Source organism: Toxorhynchites rutilus, chromosome 2 (genome assembly GCF_029784135.1).
Source record: "Toxorhynchites rutilus septentrionalis strain SRP chromosome 2, ASM2978413v1, whole genome shotgun sequence".
Lineage (NCBI taxonomy): Eukaryota > Metazoa > Arthropoda > Insecta > Diptera > Culicidae > Toxorhynchites > Toxorhynchites rutilus.
Window position 1 is genome coordinate 319,525,752 of NC_073745.1, and position 17,146 is coordinate 319,542,897.

General features: G+C 37.4%; 1 protein-coding gene across 27 annotated transcripts in view; it reads right to left on the reverse strand.

Moving 5' to 3' along the window:
* The window catches only part of LOC129771300 (potassium voltage-gated channel subfamily KQT member 1), a 1,095,885-nt gene that overhangs the window by 163,117 nt on the left and 915,622 nt on the right, over positions 1-17,146 (reverse strand). For 16 of the 27 annotated variants that reach the window (XR_008742331.1, XM_055774796.1, XM_055774799.1 and 13 more), the window contains one exon: positions 12,444-12,647. The exons of 10 other annotated variants lie outside the window; for them this stretch is intronic. Coding sequence is in view for 16 of the 17 variants with exons in the window: in XM_055774796.1 (XP_055630771.1) it covers positions 12,444-12,647 (204 nt within the window). In the remaining variant the exon portion in view is untranslated. Of the gene's footprint in view, positions 1-12,227; positions 12,648-17,146 lie in introns of all 27 variants that reach the window. One more of the 27 variants, XM_055774795.1, reaches the window with a different exon arrangement.

Genomic DNA, 17,146 nt, shown 5'->3' on the forward strand with positions numbered 1-17,146 from the left:
CGATGTAGATCTTGTCAATATCTCAATGTTACTCAAAGTTATTGATATTTTTTCACACAAAAACTCATGATTTAAATCTCAATTTACTCAAATACAAAAAAAACATGGGTTTGAAAATATTACATTATGTAGAGTGAAGTATATTATTTCAAATGCCGCCAATAAACTTTGTTTGTGTTTGCCCCAAAAAGAATGATGAGAAGAAATATCAATAACTTTTAGTGGAGTTGAGATATTGACATGTTCTGCATCGCAAAATGTTTGTCTTAGTAAGCTCTTAAAGTCTGTTTTTTGCTCTAACTTTTATATCTCAGATTCTACACACAAACTGTCTTCGAAAGACTTTTAGAACATACTAATACGAACATTTTCGGTGCAGAACTTGTCAATATCTCAACTTCACTCAAAGTTATTGATATTTCTTCTCAAAAAATACGCTCTCTTCAATTGCTTGCCATTCTTTCTGGGGCAAACATAAAAAAGCTTGTTGACGGAATTTGAAAGAACAAATTTCACTCTATATAATATGTGATTTTCAAAGATATGTTATTTTTTGTATTTGAGTAAATTAAAATTGAAATAATGAGTTTTTGAGTGAAACCCCATCAATAACTTTAAGCAGGATTAAGATATTGACAAATTCTGCATCGAAAAATGTTGGTATTGATAAGCTCTAAAAGCCGTACGAAGACAATTTTGATGTAGAATTTTAAATATAAAAGTTAGAGTAAAACAATCGTTTTTTTTATGGTTACCCTAATGCAACTTAGTTAAAAAGCAACTTTATGAGAGATATTTATTCTTTAGACAAAAACTGTCTTCGACATAGTTGTTACATGTGATAGAGCGCTTTTATGTGATCAAAAATAGGGTGACCAAAATTGTCTATAAAATAAAACATCTAGCTTTCTTATCTTTATTGATAGAGATAAACATAGATCGACAATGTGATAGTACCAATTATTTTAAACAACTTTGTAGAACAAAGGTTTTTTCTATCTTTCAATATAATCGATTTAGCGTTTTTTCTCCTAGGTTGCATTAGGGTGACCGTGGAAAAGCGGTTTTTTTTTGCTCTAACTTTTAGATTTCGATTTCTACATCAATACTGTCTTCGTATGACTTTTAGAGCTTATCAAGACTTTTACCACTTGTCAATATCTCAATCCTACTAAAAGTTATTGATGGTTTTTTATCCAAAAATTCATGATTTGAATTTCAATTTACTCAAACACGAAAAATAACATATCTTTGATAATCACACATCATGTAGATTGAACTATGCTCTTTCAAATGAAGCCAATAAACCTTGTTTATGTTTTCCCCAGAGAGAATGAAAAACAATTGAAGAGAGCGTATTTATTGGGAAGCAATATCAATACCTTTGAGTGAAGTTGAGATATTGACAAGTTCTGCATCGCAAAATGTTTGTATTAATAAGCTCTAAAATTCATTCGAAGACAGTTTGTATGTAGAATTTGAAATATGAAAGTTAGAGCAAAAAACAGTTTTTTTCATGGTGATCCTAACGCAATATAGAAAAATGGCGCTATGTCAGTTATTTCAAGAGATAGAAAAAAAATTGTTTTACAAAGATATTTCAAATAACTGGGACTACAATATTGTCGAACTATGTTAACCTCTATCTATAAAGATAAGAAAGGTATATTTTCTATTTCATCGACAATTTTGGTCACCCTATTTTTGGTAGCATAAGAATTAACACTCTATCATATGTAACAACTTTGTCGAATACAGTTTTTGTTCGGAGAAAAACTGTCGAGCTCTGAGTGCTAATTTTCACTTGAATGCCCCTCCAGACCATTGTGTACTGGTCGAAATGATCGGTTTGGTAGAAATAGTTATATAAAAACTGTCAGTAGTTCTAGTATTAAGTAGTTCCAAACACAATAGAAATAACATTTTAAATATGCAAAGTTTCTATCTTCTGTTTCCTTATTTCGCAACGAAATTTGTTTTTGTATATTCTTCTTAAACCCTTTCAAAAGAAACTAGGTTCCACTAAGATTTCTCTGTTTTCTCTCTATAGTTGCATTCTCCGCGTTTTATTGTGATAGTAGGTATCCATTACCAGTGGGGTCTTCTACTCTTCTAATAGGAATCAGAACATTACTAATACTGGAGTTCACAAACATCCCCTAAGCCTAGGTTTTAAGTTCAGAACTATATCTCAGTCATGCCTCATCGATCAATTGTGATGTCAATACGCAGATGACCTAAAAATCTACTCAACAGTACGATCAGCAGAGGACTGTAAGCAACTGCAGGGTTATCTTGATCTCTTTGAAGACTGGTGCAACAAAAATTATCTGGTGATTAGTGTGAAGAAATGTGCCATAATATCCTTCACCCGCAAACTGTCTGCAATCCAATGGTCTTATACTATCTGCGGAGAAACGCTGGAAAGAGTCTCGAGCATAAGAGATCTAGGAGTAGAGCTGGATTACAAATTGACTTTTCGGAACCATTACTCCAGCATCATCGCTAAGGCTAACCGGAATCTAGGCTTCATCTTTCGGGTTTCAAAGGAGTTTCGTGATCCTTACTGTTTACGAGCTTTGTACTATACGTTGGTGCGTTCCGGCTTGGAGTCAGCAGCTGTCGTATGGAGTCCCCACCATGAAGTCTGGATAAAGCGGATTGAAGCAGTACAAGCGAGATTCGTTAGATACGCACTACGGTTTTTACCCTGGAACAACCCAATCGAGCTGCCGCCGTACGAGAGTCGATGTCGTTTACTTGGAATGACTACCTTGTAGATAAGGAGAAACCACCAGAAAGCCATATTTGTTGGGAAACTACTGCTAGGAGAAATTGACGCTCCCAACATACTTTCACGAATCAACCTCAGCGTCCCATCCAGACAACTTCGCCCTCGGCAAATCCTTGGGCTGAACTTTTATAGAACTGAATATGCCCAGAACGAACCAATCAGATCAATGTGTGCTATTTTTAACGAAGTTTATAACTTATTTGATTTTAATGTTAGTGTTAATGTATTTACTGATCGACTACGATCAATGTTATAGTATTAAGAATGTATTATAAAATTCATGTAGACTTTTCTGTTCGATGAATAAATGTAAATGTAAATGTAAATGTAAGAGCCGGACGTCTATTGTTCGTGCTCTTTTAACAATAAATCGAAGCTGTTTTTCCATTTTTCTCCGCTAAAGTGGTTTTTGAGTCGTTTTTTCTGCTTTCGTCGCAAGTGAAGTGCACCAAAAGTAACAGGAATAACGAGGAAGCGCCTCTCTGGCAAGCCCGGATCGGTGGCCTGTTTATTCGTTCCACTGAACGCCTCCAACAAAACAAAGAAGTATAACACAATAGATTTTACCGTCGCGCTACAGTGTTTACCGAACTCAACTTCCACGATTTTAACATTATTCGCCTGGATAGAGATGGTTCCTATGGAGGAGTACTTTTAGGGATCAGAAAGTGCTACTCCTTCTATACAATTCCTCTCCCACCTCTATCAGACGTCGAAATTGTCGCTTGTCAAATAACTGCAAAGAATAAAGAACTTTGCATAGCTTCAGTATACGTTTCTCCAAATACTTTCATTAGCCGTAGTCAACTTTGGAATCTAGTTTCGATTCTCTCAACCCCAGTTCTAATCTTGGGTGACATGAACTCCCATGGTGGGGCGATCTTTACGATGACACTAGGGGGGCTATGTTTTACGATTTATGTGACGATTTCAACTTGACTATCTTGAACACTGGCGAAGTGACACGAATTGCAAAACCTTCGGCTCGGGAAAGTCGACTCGATCTATCTTTGTGCTCAAGCTCGCTATCATTAGATTGTCAGGGGAAGGTCATCAATGATCCCCATGGTAGCGAGCACTTGTCAATCATTATATCAATCAAGTGTAGCCCGCAATCCACTGAACCATCTCGAGTTCCATTTGATCTAACAAGGAACATCGATTGGCAAAAATTGGCAACGGCCGTAACAATCGGTGTCGAATCAATAGATATACTTCCACCATTGGAAGAATATCGATTCCTCGTCGATATGTTGTATGAAAGCTCACTGGAAGCACAAAAACGAAAAGTTCCAAGTGCTTCGTTTAAAAGAAAACCAGCCACTCCTGGCTGGGACGATGAATGCACAAAATTGTATTTGAAAAAATCTGATGCTTTCAAAGCTTTTCGTAGACATGAAACATCCACAAACTTCGAGGAATATTCAAAGCTTGAAATACAACTGAAACAATTAGTTAAAGCAAAAAAACGCGGTTACTGGCGCAATTCATTGAAGGTCTTTCTCGTGAAACCTCAATACACACCTTGTGGAAGGTAGCTCGCAACATGCGTAACCGCTCATCTACCAACGAGAGTGAAGAATACTCCAACCGATAGATATTCGATTATTCCTCACCCGGAAGCGATATGATTAAATTCGTTCTTTTAAAAAATCTTCCTGATATCGCGAAATGACGCTTGCTAGACTTGCTTGCTCAGCCGCCTTCTTTATAATTTTTATATAAAAGATTTTGGCAGTCGTTTGGCAGAACAATGCACGCTAAGACAGCTTGTATATGCTGGTGTGGTTTCCGTCAGAGGTCGCCATGCCGAACACTTGCAAAGACCACTGCAAAATTCCCTAGATAACTTGTCTTCCTGGGCAAGGAACTTAGGGATCGAATTCTTGCCGCAGAAAACTGAACTGTGTTGTGTACTCGAAAGCGGTCATCAGCCCAATTACAACTTAAGCTTTTGGGCAGAAGCTTTACCCAAACATTGACCTTCAAGTACCCTTTTGATTCATAATGCACTTGGAATACTCACATTACGTATTTGAAGCAAAAATGTCAAAAGAGGGTCAACTTTCTCCGCTCGATTTGCGGCACGTGGTGGGGAGCTCATCCGGGAGATCTCATAAAGCTTTATAAAACAACTATTCTATCTATATAGAATATATCTAGTATGGCTCTTTCTGCTTTTTCTCAGCAGCTAAAAGTCACCTTCTAAAATTGGAACGAATTTAATATCATTGTCTGCGTATAGCTCTCGGCTGTATGCACTCAACGCATAACATGAGTCTCGAGGTTCTGGCAGGAGTAGCTCCTCCACAGAACCGATTCTGGGAACTTTCTCTCAGAATACTGGTGAAATGCGGAGTCACGAACACACTTGTGTTTGAAAACTTTGAAAAAATTCTTCATCTAAATATACAATCTCGGTTTATGAGAATTTAGCACCACTATGTTTCGTCAGATATTTGTCTTCCATCGGTTACTCCAGACCGTGCTCACTTCACCATCAGCAGTTCCTCAATTGAATACGATCTGTCGATGAAACAAGCAATACTTGGGATTTCAGATCAGCTTCGACCAACTTTCATGCCCCGTATTTTTAACCGAAAGTACCAAAAAGTCAATTGCATGAAAAGATACTTCACTGATGGGTCTCGCCTCAATGGATCCACTGGCTTCGGTGTTTTCAATGAAAATTCGAGCGCCTTCCGTAAACTGCAGGAACCTTGTTCCGTTTATGTTGCTGAGCTGGCAGCAATCGACTTCGCATTGGGGATGATCTCCAACAAGCCTGCAGACCATTACTTCATTTTCTCGGATAGTCTCAGTTCGCTTGAGGCTCTCCAGTCGATGAAAACTAGTAGGCACCCATCTTATTTCCTCACAAAAGTGAGGCAGCAGATGAGTTCACCGATCGAAAGATAACCTTTGTATGGGTCCCCTCTCATTGCTCAATTCCTGGCAATGAGAAGGCAAACACTCTCGCAAAGGGTTCACAGGAAGGCGAATTGTTTGATACACAGATTTCATACGATGATTTTTTTTCAATTACTGCGTCAGAGTTCCCTCTTGAGTTGGCAAACCGATTGGGACACTGGAAGTCTTGGACGATGCTAATATTCAATTATTCCAAATGTTTCTTCGAGAGCGTGGTTCAAAGGTTTGGACGTAAGTTGTGACTTCATTCGTGTAATGAGTAGACTTATGTCCAACCACTATTCGCTAGATGTGCATCTCCACAGAATAAATCTTGTTCAAAGCAATGTCTGTCGGTGTGGAAACGGTTACGATGACATCGATCACGCAGTTTGGCAATGTACGGATAATTACGCAGCCAGAGAGTACCTTTTGAATGCCCTTGAGGCCCAAGGAAGACAACCCTATGTTCCTGTTAGAGACGTGTTAGGACATTTGCTATATGCAGTCGATCTATGTGTTTGTGAAACGGACTAGTATAAGAATTTAATGCCTTTGTGTTTTTCTTTTTCGTTATTAGTATGTTTGTCTTGTCCCCTCATCTCACCGTCGCCCACCTTCGACAGCCAGTCGAACATCAGATGCCATCCCTGGTCCTAACGCAAAACACTACAGTGCGTGTGGTAACTCTCGGTTGGGACTTTACCCAATTTCCATATCCCAAACCTGACCAGTCCCACAAAATTGTTGCCTCCTTAACCTCGAGTAAACCGCGAGTAATCGGTCGAATCCTTCTAACCATAGATTAAGATTAAATAATGTAAACAAAACTGAATTAGCGGCTTCGCGAAGCTTCTGCGATTGAGCCTTACAAATAAATGATTTGGAAAAAAAAACTATATGTCAGTCCTTAACAGGCGAGTACATTTCGAATAATCTGAGGAACATTATCTTTTGGAACTGTTGGAGTAACCCAGAGTAGAATGTTATTTCCAACGGCTGTTTTTCCGGACTTGTGGAACTTACCTTCCAATTAATGAGTCATATTCTGTGAATGATTTTGAGACTGCTAAATACATTTTACCTATTATTTTATTCTTAAGCTTTGTAGATTAAGCATTTGAAAATCAGTGACAATCTCTGTCCCTGCAGCAGTAAAGATCAATCGTCTGTTATCCTAAGTGTGTGCTTAGAACTTATGTCGTTGATGTGAATGCTACTATCAGGGTTTAGTTAACTCTGGTTTCAACGGCTACAACATTCACAGCACATTTTGGGAAGAAAACATAATGTAGGGTTAGCGATACCATAATTCAAAACTACCAAGTGTCTCCTTGCATTTCTGCTGTCTCAGAAATATGTGGAGACGCTTCGTATTATGTAGGTCTGTAGGCGCAATCGCTAGTAATGGTACCAGATTCAATATAATTCATGAGATACCGTTTTGTCTCATATTCCTAACAGTCTCAAATTCCGAACACTTCATTTTTAAATGTAAATTTACTACATTTTAATGTTATAAATAATTGAATGATAGAAGTCATGACATTCTTTGAGGTATAAGCTACATTTTAACATCATTTACAGGCTTTGATTTAGTTTATAATTTTAAATATTAAACATTTGCAAAAAAGTGACAGTCAAAACCAAAGATAAAATGCTTGCGTAAGCAAATTGCGTAAAAACCAGCATCGTTAATTTTTTAGTTTTTGTAGTTCTTTCAATTTCTTTGTTTGCTTTTTTCATGTTAATTGCTAGAAAAGATGAGAATCTACAATAAATGGATGAAAAAATGATATTTTATGCAGAAATATTCATTAAAATTAGTACTGAAGTAGTGTTCGGAATATGAATCAAGTTTCTTTGCATGATTCAAATTCCGAACACTTCATTTTAAATGTAAATTTACTGAACTTTACTGTTATAAATAGTTGAATAATGAGAGCCTTGACATTCTTTGGGTTATAGTCTACATTTTCACATCATTTAGAGGTATCGATACAGCCTATAAATTATAATATTAGGCATTTGCAAAAAAAGTGACAGTCAAAACCAATGATAAAATGTTTGCGTTAGCAAATTCCGTAAAAGACAAGCACCGTTATTTTTTCAGTTTTTGTAGTTTTTTCAACCATTTTGTTTGCTGTTTTCATGTGGAGTGCTAGAAAAGTGAGAATCTATCATAAATGGATGGAAAAAATGATATTTTATTCAGAAATATTTATTAAAATTAGTATAGAAGTAGAATTTGGAACTTGAATCGAGTTTCGACGTATGATCCCGAATCCCGAACACATCATTTTTAAATGATAATTTACCGAAATTGTGTGTTAAAAATAATTCCATAATAAAAACCCTAATATTCTTTGGTTTGTAGGCTTCATATTTAAATTCATTTACAGGTATAGGTACTGTCTATAATTTATAATATTAAACATTTACAAAAAAAAGTGACTATCGTAAACCAGTGATGAAATGTTTGCATTAGCAAATTCCGTCGAAAACAAGCATCGTGAATTTTTCCGTTTTTGTATTTTAATTGCTGTTTATATGTTCGTTCGGTAAGAATCTCGTTACGACTCTGCTATAAATTGTTGAAAAAAAAGCTTTTATGAAGAAATCTTTATTAAAATTAACGTTAAAGTAGTGTTCGTAATTTGAATCAAGTTTTGACGCATGAATCGAATTCCGAAAGAAAATTTCTTTCTTTCCTTGCAAAACACAGGTCGCAGGTGCAAACCAACGAGAGTAAAATTGATTTTCTTAGCCAGGTCTTCAACTAAAACCACAATAACAAAACCGGGGTCCTGAAGTAACAGGGCGAACTCGATTATTGTATTACATTTTTATATAACACATCCAAAAATCAGAAATGTGTTGTTTATTGTTTTTAAATTATAATTTTTCAAGGTTAATCGTTGGTCTAAAACTCATGTTTCTCTTTTTTTTTTTTACAAAAATGACGTTTCTCAAAAATTCATAACTTTTGAGCTACCTAACAGATTTGGATAATCGACATATTAAATTTAAGTCAATGAGCTAGTCTTCTTTGAGAAAATATTCAATTTGCAAAAAAATGGATTCCTTTTCGCATAGATCTCGTCTAGTCGCATAGGAATATCGAACGAAGACTAAATCATGTTAACTTTAAAAAATAATAACTCAAAAACGATGAAAAAAACACACCTCTGATTTTTGGATATGTTATGTAAAAACTCCTCGGCTTTCAAGGAAAAATATAAAAATATATAGCGCCCTTGGTCCCGAAACCATGTAAACTAGAAAAAAACGAACGCAATCGATAATTACGAAAACCAAATCAAATTTTATTGCGAGTAAAATATTTTTCTACAAAAGACTAGCTTGTTCGATTTAATTTGATATATCGATCATCTGAATCGGTTCAGTAGTTTAAAAGTTATGAATTGTTTTAAACAATTTCATTTTGGCTGTTCGGAATTTGAGACAAAAGTGTTCGGAATATTTATTTATTTAACTATTTATCAACAGGTTGACATTGAACCCTAATGATACTAACTACTTAACTAATTGTCTTAACCTAATAACGTTTGATCTTGTCCAAGACGATTTTTTATTCTGTTCCTTGATATATGAAAATCGATGTTTTCAAAATGGCGATTGAATGTTCGAGCCATGCTAGCAACAGGCTCATGGTGAGAATAATTAGTTCGTGCAGTTGGAAGGCGGAAAAATTCGTGGTTACGCAGATTTCTCCTTCTGACGTTGAAATTAATGCAACTTAACAATCCAGAACAGTCGATGTTGGCTTGGATGAGATCGTAAACGAAAACAACTCTAGCTGTGTTACGTCGTACGCATAACTGATCCAAACCCAGGAGCTTACAACGATTTTCATTTCTTGGAAGGTTTTGAGGGTCATTCCAATGGAGACGACGCAGTGCATAACGGACAAATTTACGCTGCACAGACTCCACTCTTTGTATTTTTTTTTTTTTTTTTTTATTTCTGTATTATAGTGACTTTCAACACATTTGGCTGGTTCGTCACTTTTACCTTCCATTTCGGAAGAATGTCGGGAGTGAGAATTGAACTCGTGACCCTTAGCGTGAGAGGTATGGATGTTACCGCTACGCCAGATCGCCTCCGCCACTCTTTGTATGTTATTGTGGTAATATGGAGCCCAGACGACCGAAGCGTACTCCAAAATCGAGCGAACCAGAGAGCAGTATAAAACCTTAAGGCATTGTATGTCCTTAAAGTGTTTAGTAGTGCGGAAAATGAATCCAAGAGCCTTGGAAGCCTTTGAGACTGCGTATGCGATATGTTCGCTGAACGTGATCTTCGAATCTAAAATAATTCCCAGGTCTTTTATACATGTGACTCTGTTGAGTACCGATCCGAAAAGCTCATAATCGTACTGTATCGTTGTGTGTTTGCGAGAAAAAGATATGACAGAGCATTTTGATGAGTTCAGCGACATACAATTTGCTTCACACCAGCTAGCAAAGATTTCTAACTGTCGCTGTGGAAAAGTCGCATCATCACGGTTATTTACACGCACGAAGAGTTTGAAGTCATCAGCATATGAAAGCTTCATACATTTGAGAACAGAATTGACATCGTGCAAATATAGTACGAAAATCAATGGTCCTAGATGACTTCCTTGTGGAACGCCTGATGTTACGTCGAAAGGGGAGGATATGAAGTCACCTATTTTGACGCTCATTGTTCGACCAGTCAAATATGATTCCAACCAATGCAGTAGTGGTCCATTGTGGTCCATAAATCAATAACGTAAATGGTGTTCGGAATTTGAGACAAATGTGATTAATGTAATTTTTAGTTTTTCACCATGAAAATATATTTGTGAATCCATTTTTTTGAAGTCAAATGAAAAAGAAGGCTCTATTGTATTCAAAAATCAAATTAATTTCGCGATAAAGTTCCATTTTGAGTAATGAGACACTGTTCAATGGCCACCAAAGCTTAAGAGTTCGGAAGTTGAGACAAAACGGTACAGAATATTCGAAATTTTCAAATAAAAAGGATCGATGGATAGTGAAATTTTAAATTGATCAATTTAAACAAACTACCGGAGCATGTAATGGAACAACACGTCCATGTATTTCCATAAGCTGAAAAATTAAAGCAAATTACGTCTTGCTCTCCCTTCCCCATTTTCCGTCCAGTAACCTTTCCCAATGTCAAACGTCTTAGGACCGTGAATTGTGTGACGGTTATAGAGAACGGAGAATGTCATATTTCACCAATCTCGCCGTTTAATTTCGCGAAAGAAAGTCTCTCGCTTTTGATCCTTCCCAGCGGAAATCCGTCGCTAAGCGCCGCCAGTAACCGAACTGAGCAGCAGCGGTCTAATCCCTGCGGGCTTTAAGCGAAACACACACACACACGATACATGGATACACACAGTAGCAGAACATCTTCATCAGTGTTGACGATGGAGCAAGCCTCCAAAAAAATTCCCGTCGGTAGGTGTGGTAGCGGGGCACACTGAGCAGCCATCAACAGAGCAGCCGTGGAGGCACGAGAAAAACGAGACATTTCCCTGAGGATGCCATGTGGAAAATATGGATGCGTGAAATGATGGATTCTAACACGTGATGCGAATGTTTTCGCGATGAACCACGGAATGTTGTAGGAATGTTTCGCTTTTCCTGTGGCGAAATGGCTCCGACCGAAGGAGTTTAATTAATGGCGGCGTTCTCCAGCAACGGCGCGCACACTTCCGTGGATGGTTTCGCATTGTGTGAATAAATGTCGCATTTCCGTCGCTAAAGCTGCTTTTTTTCTCGCTGCAGATTGCCATAAACGAATTGTTTAATGGTGTGCCATAGCGGAAAGCATGAGGTACTGAACATTATTTGTAGCAGAGAGCAAAACGAGCGGCAGAGTTGGCAGCTGCAATAGGTTCATATGGTATGGTTATGAAAAAGATCCATTAATAAATAATTCTACCTAACAATATTCTCAATTTGCGGCTGTCAAATATCTGCAGCTCGTGTGGGACTCCCTGCGGACCATGTTGATGGTTGCATGTAAGCGTTATGTGAGCGCTGCATTGTGTAATATTAAATTATGTGTGACACTGTGCACGATTAGCTTTCACCCGTCGGACAGGAAAGTACCCATCGCACAATTGTCTCTGTGGTTTTGTACAGAATGTCGATGGATGATGATGGGTGATTTGTTTGCATGAAACATAATAATGGGGATGATTGGTGAGGCGCAATGAATAAATACAAATTTCATGTTCTCGTTTGTAGTTAACAACTATCACAAAAACTCTCTGAATATGGTTATGAACCGTGAGGTTCACCAGCTACAACCTGCTGTGTTGTGCAGTCGTGGGTGTGGGTGTGGGCGTGGTGTGCGTGTGTTTTTGGGGCGTGAGTCATATTGTTCAAATCTATTTGTTTGTTTCGGTTGCAGAACTCGCTAATCTTGTTCGGGTGACAGCTACCATTTCACCTAAAAACAACGTGTCAATGTTGAGATAGATAGTAAAGGGATAATTACGCACTGCGAGTGCTAATTAGATGGTAATTCAGAGAGTCAGTACTTGGTTGTGTGAAAAATGAGTATTGTTTGTTTGCGTGTTGCTGGGTGAGTAGTTCGTTGCGCAGCTGCCCGCAGAGCAGTACGGGCAGCGCAGAGGCCCCTCCGAATCTTAGCATAGTCGGGACGTTGGGATTAACGCTATTGTTACTATTAGTAGTGTGTGAGATAAACACGTTACTGTTAGGGCCCGCGGACGGGGGTCCACTTTCGTTTGCGCTGCCGCGCCGCTGCGAGCCGGACGAGAAAATGCCGCTGACGAAGCTGCTCCTCCGGGAGGCCGAGTGGTACAAGCTTGCGGTCGACAGGAAGCCACGGCCCGGCACGAGATCGTTGCCGGCGGTCGAGCCGGGAATCGACGACATCGAGGCCCTCTCTAGACCCGCTGGATGGTGGTGGTGGTGGTGTGTTAGCAGCACGAGGAGTGTTTTTTAATATTTGGATGGTTGTGATGGTTGCGGTAGCAGTAGTAGTTGGGAGTTATGAAGTATTTGTAGAAGTTATGTGATTTAGCGTATGAAAATTCGTGCCACGTAGGTTGTAGAGGGAAATATGTGGAGCAGAAGAAATCGAAGTATATTCCTTAGTTAAAATGGTTGATAAGAGGTAAGAGTTATTGGTCTCAAGGAAAATAAGAAGCAACCTAGATACAAAAGCGTCAACATGAAGGAGGGATAGTTTGATAGATTGACAGTAGAACAGCTGAACGTAGTTGTTGATTTTCTCTTTTGAGCTGTTTTTTGACGCTACTTAAAAAGCATGTGCGTTAGTTATGACGGTACACGAATAAAAACACGATGGACGATTAAATCCACATTCCACATATACGTATTCAGTTGTTCGGACGACCTTTTAGGGACTGGGTAATCATCAGTGCTCCATCCTTTATCTCACTAATAAAAATTAACGTTATTGTAAAAAAGTGTTTTTTTGTGACATTAGGAATCCCATTTCATGATAGGACAGCATATAATTGAAGTTACGTTATATTTCCCACAAAATGTTGTGCTCAATATGGGTACGTATTGCAAAATTTATATCTGTTGCCATTTTTTTCGCATTCTAGAATATATTAGCCACTCCATGCCAAACCGATGTAATGGTTCTCAGATTTTTGTGAAAATGGTAATTTTGTCTGTATCGGTACAGCAGTTCAAAAGTTATGAACTTTCTAAAAAAGTCGTTGTTGGAATAAGGTGAAAAAAATGATTTTTCAAACCACCCTAAAATGGAAATGGGCTCCCTAATGGAAAAATAAAAATACTAATATTTTGCGAAGGAACAAAACTATAACTTTTCACTAAAATCTGAGAACCACTATATAGATTTGGCATGGAATGGCTGATATGTTATTGAGCAGATAAGAACCTTTCTTTCTGGGTTCTGAGTAAATCAAAAGCATCTTTGCAGGTGGGCGTGAGAATAATCCGATCTCAACGATTTGTCGTTCGACTGTTCGGTTCGATACAGATAGATGTAAAGGGTGTGTCACATCAAATTGCATCACGGAAAAAACGCTGTAGAAATTTAATTTTAAGGAATTATATCTTCAGCTTTCGCTTATAATCAGATAAGAGTGTATAGATCACGTTGGCCATGCTTCACTGTCAATTTTTCGTAAATTTGGAAAAATGTCGTCGAACGAAAAAGAGCGACGTGAATTAATCCTGCGCACTCATTTCGAGAATCAGGAGTTGTCACATCGGGACATCGGTAAGATTCTGGGAATCGTCCAATCCACGGTCAGCAGAGTACTAAAACGATACTTCGAGAACCTAACCATCGACCGGAAGGTGAAGAACGGCAAAAATGGATGCTCCGTCAGTGAAAAAGATCACAAGCGCGTAGTTAAGCACTTTATACGTGATCCGAGAAGTTCGGTCCGGAATGTCGCCAATAAGCTGAATTTGTCAAGTTCATTCGTCCAGCAGTCCAAGCAGCGGGAGGGCCTGCGTACATACAAGATTCAGAAGGCTCCTAACCGTGACGAAAGGTAAAACATGGTGGGGAAGACGCGAGCCCGGAAGCTGTACACCGAAATGCTGACGAAGCCGCATTGCCTGGTAATGGACGACGAAACCTACGTCAAAGCGGACTTTCGTCAGCTGCCGGGCCTGTTGTTCTTCTCCGCAGAGGACAAATTCAGCGTTCCGGAGGAGATTCGCAAGCAGAAACTATCCAAATTTGCCAAAAAGTACATGGTGTGGCAAGCGATCTGCTCTTGCGGAAAGCGGAGCGCCCCCTTCGTGATGACCGGCACGGTAAACGGGCAGGTTTACCTTAAGGAGTGCCTACAGAAGCGCTTACTACCACTATTGAAGCAGCACTAGGGCCCGACCATCTTCTGGCCGGATCTCGCTTCGTGCCACTATTCAAAGGACGTGTTGGAGTGGTACGAAGCCAACGGGGTCACCTTCGGGCCAAAGGAAATGAACCCGCCCAACGCGCCGGAGCTTCGCCCAATAGAGAAATATTGGGCGATTATGAAGCAGGCCCTCCGGAAGAACCCAAAAGTTGTCGAATCGGAGGCGGACTTCAAGAGAAAATGGATTTCTGTTAAAAAAAAACTACAACCTGACGTTGTACAGAACCTTATGGACGGGGTAAAGAGGAAGGTGCGAGCATACGGGCTTGGGCTCGAAGTATGAATAAAAAGAAAATGCCAAAAGTTGTTTAATAGTTTTTATTTTACTGTCTAAAATTTTCAAAAGGATCGGTCTACTGGGCGAATTTCTACAGCGTTTTTTCCGTGATGCAATTTGATGTGACACACCCTTTAGCTATTGTTGTACTTTCAACGATGATTTTGAAGTATCCTTCGTGATGTATATCAAAATCATAGAGTCGTCTCGATAATCAGAGCAGCGTGGTTTCGCTTTGTTCATAATAGATAATAATTTCCTACCTCAATCCTAATTTAATGCTGTCTTCTGAAGCCATCTAAATGCTTGATGTAATAAAAATAAGAAATGAAAATACTTCTAGTTTTCGACGCCTTATTTGCAATATTCACAGAATACAGCACTTAAGTTGTACAAAGAAACCTTTTCCACTGGTTATTCAGCATTGTGAAGTTGCACTTGATTTAACCAACGAAAAATAGGATGAATTTCACGCCAACTCGAATCTGAGATGGCAGCACCATCTCAGATAGCAGTGAAACGTTGTGGGTGTAAAGACATGGGTCATTTAAGCTACTTTGCATACTTGAAATATTCGAAAAATAATTAGACAACTTTTTGGAAAAAGCCAAAATCATTTTCTTAAATTTTTACAAAAACTTAAACTTACTTAACATACTTATAACTTAAAAACTATGATACCTACAAAATTCATGTCAAAGGATTGAATGTAGGAAATTGTTTAAATTTTTACAAAAAATACCAAAAATTTTTCGGAAAAAAAAAGTTTCGCTGAAATAAAAGTTGTTCTAAAAATTAAAATTCATTTTTCTCAAAACAGGAATTTTTTTAAAATCTCCAAAAATATATATATGAATAGCACTTAAAATTTCCAACAAGTCGACGATACATCGGAAGATGGGCACTTTCACAGGGAAAAAGTTTTCCTAACACGACTTTTTAATATTTTCTTTGATAAAAATACAACTAATCCTAATTTTGTTTAAAGTCAAGATAGCGATATAGTGTATTCGACAAAGTTTTAGATCTTATTCAAATGTGAACTTTTGTCGAAGACATCAACTTTCTATCTGTTATAGTTTTTGGAATATAAGTCATTCTTGTATGAAGACTCCTGAAAAAAAAAAATGTTTTGCTCGTAACATTTTTGTGTGTAAATTCTCACGTTTGACATGTTTTTGGCAAGTTTCCAAATAGAGAAAAAATAGCAGGGCATGTAAATTGCGATAATTTATACGGAAAAAATGTTACGAATGAAACATTAATGGTATTTTTTCAACGAAAAAATTTTTAGTGAAAACCTAAGTAATTTCCTACATTTCATTCTCTGACCAACTTTTTGTAGATCTTATAGTTTTTAAATTAAGATTGTTCGAAAAAAAGTTGAAAAAACTCAAAATTTAAAACGAAAGCTACAAAAAAATCTATCAGACCTACAAAATTTTAGTCAAAGAATGGAATGTAGGAAATTATTTTGGTTTTCATTTAAAATTACCAAATATTTTTATGGAAATAAATTTCATTGAAAAAAAAAATATTTTGAAAAATTAAACTTATTTTTCTCGAAAACATTAGCTTTTGAAATTCTGAAAAAATAGATATGAATAGCCCATAAAATTTCTAACAAGTTTTCTATACAACGGACGATGGACACATTTACATGGAAAAAGGTTTTCGAACAACAACTTTTTCATGTTTTTCTTTGAAAAAATACTACTAATGTTCAATTCGTTACATTTTTATGTAGTAGTTATCGCAATTTGCATGATCTGCTGACTTTTCTCTATTATATTTCTCTATTCTCTATTTTTCTACTATTTACGAGCAAAACATTTTTTTTTTCAGGAGTCTTCATACAAAAATGACTTATATTCCAAGAACTATAACAGATAGAATGTTGACGTCTTCGACAAAAGTTCATATTTTTATAAGATCTAAAGCTTTGTCGAATGCACTACATCGCTATCTTGACTTCAAACAAAATAAGGATGAGTTGTATTTTTTTCAAAGAAAACATGAAAAAGATGTTGTTCGAAATACTTTTTCCCTGTAAAAGTGCCCATCTTCCGATGTATGAACGACCTGTTGGAAATTGTAAGGGCTATTCATATATATATATTTTTAGGAATTTAAAAAAATACGTTTTTGAGGAAAATGAATTTTAATTTTTAAAATATCTTTTTTGTCAGCGAAATTTTTTTCCAAAAACTTTTTGGTATTTTTTTGCGAAGTTTGAATAATT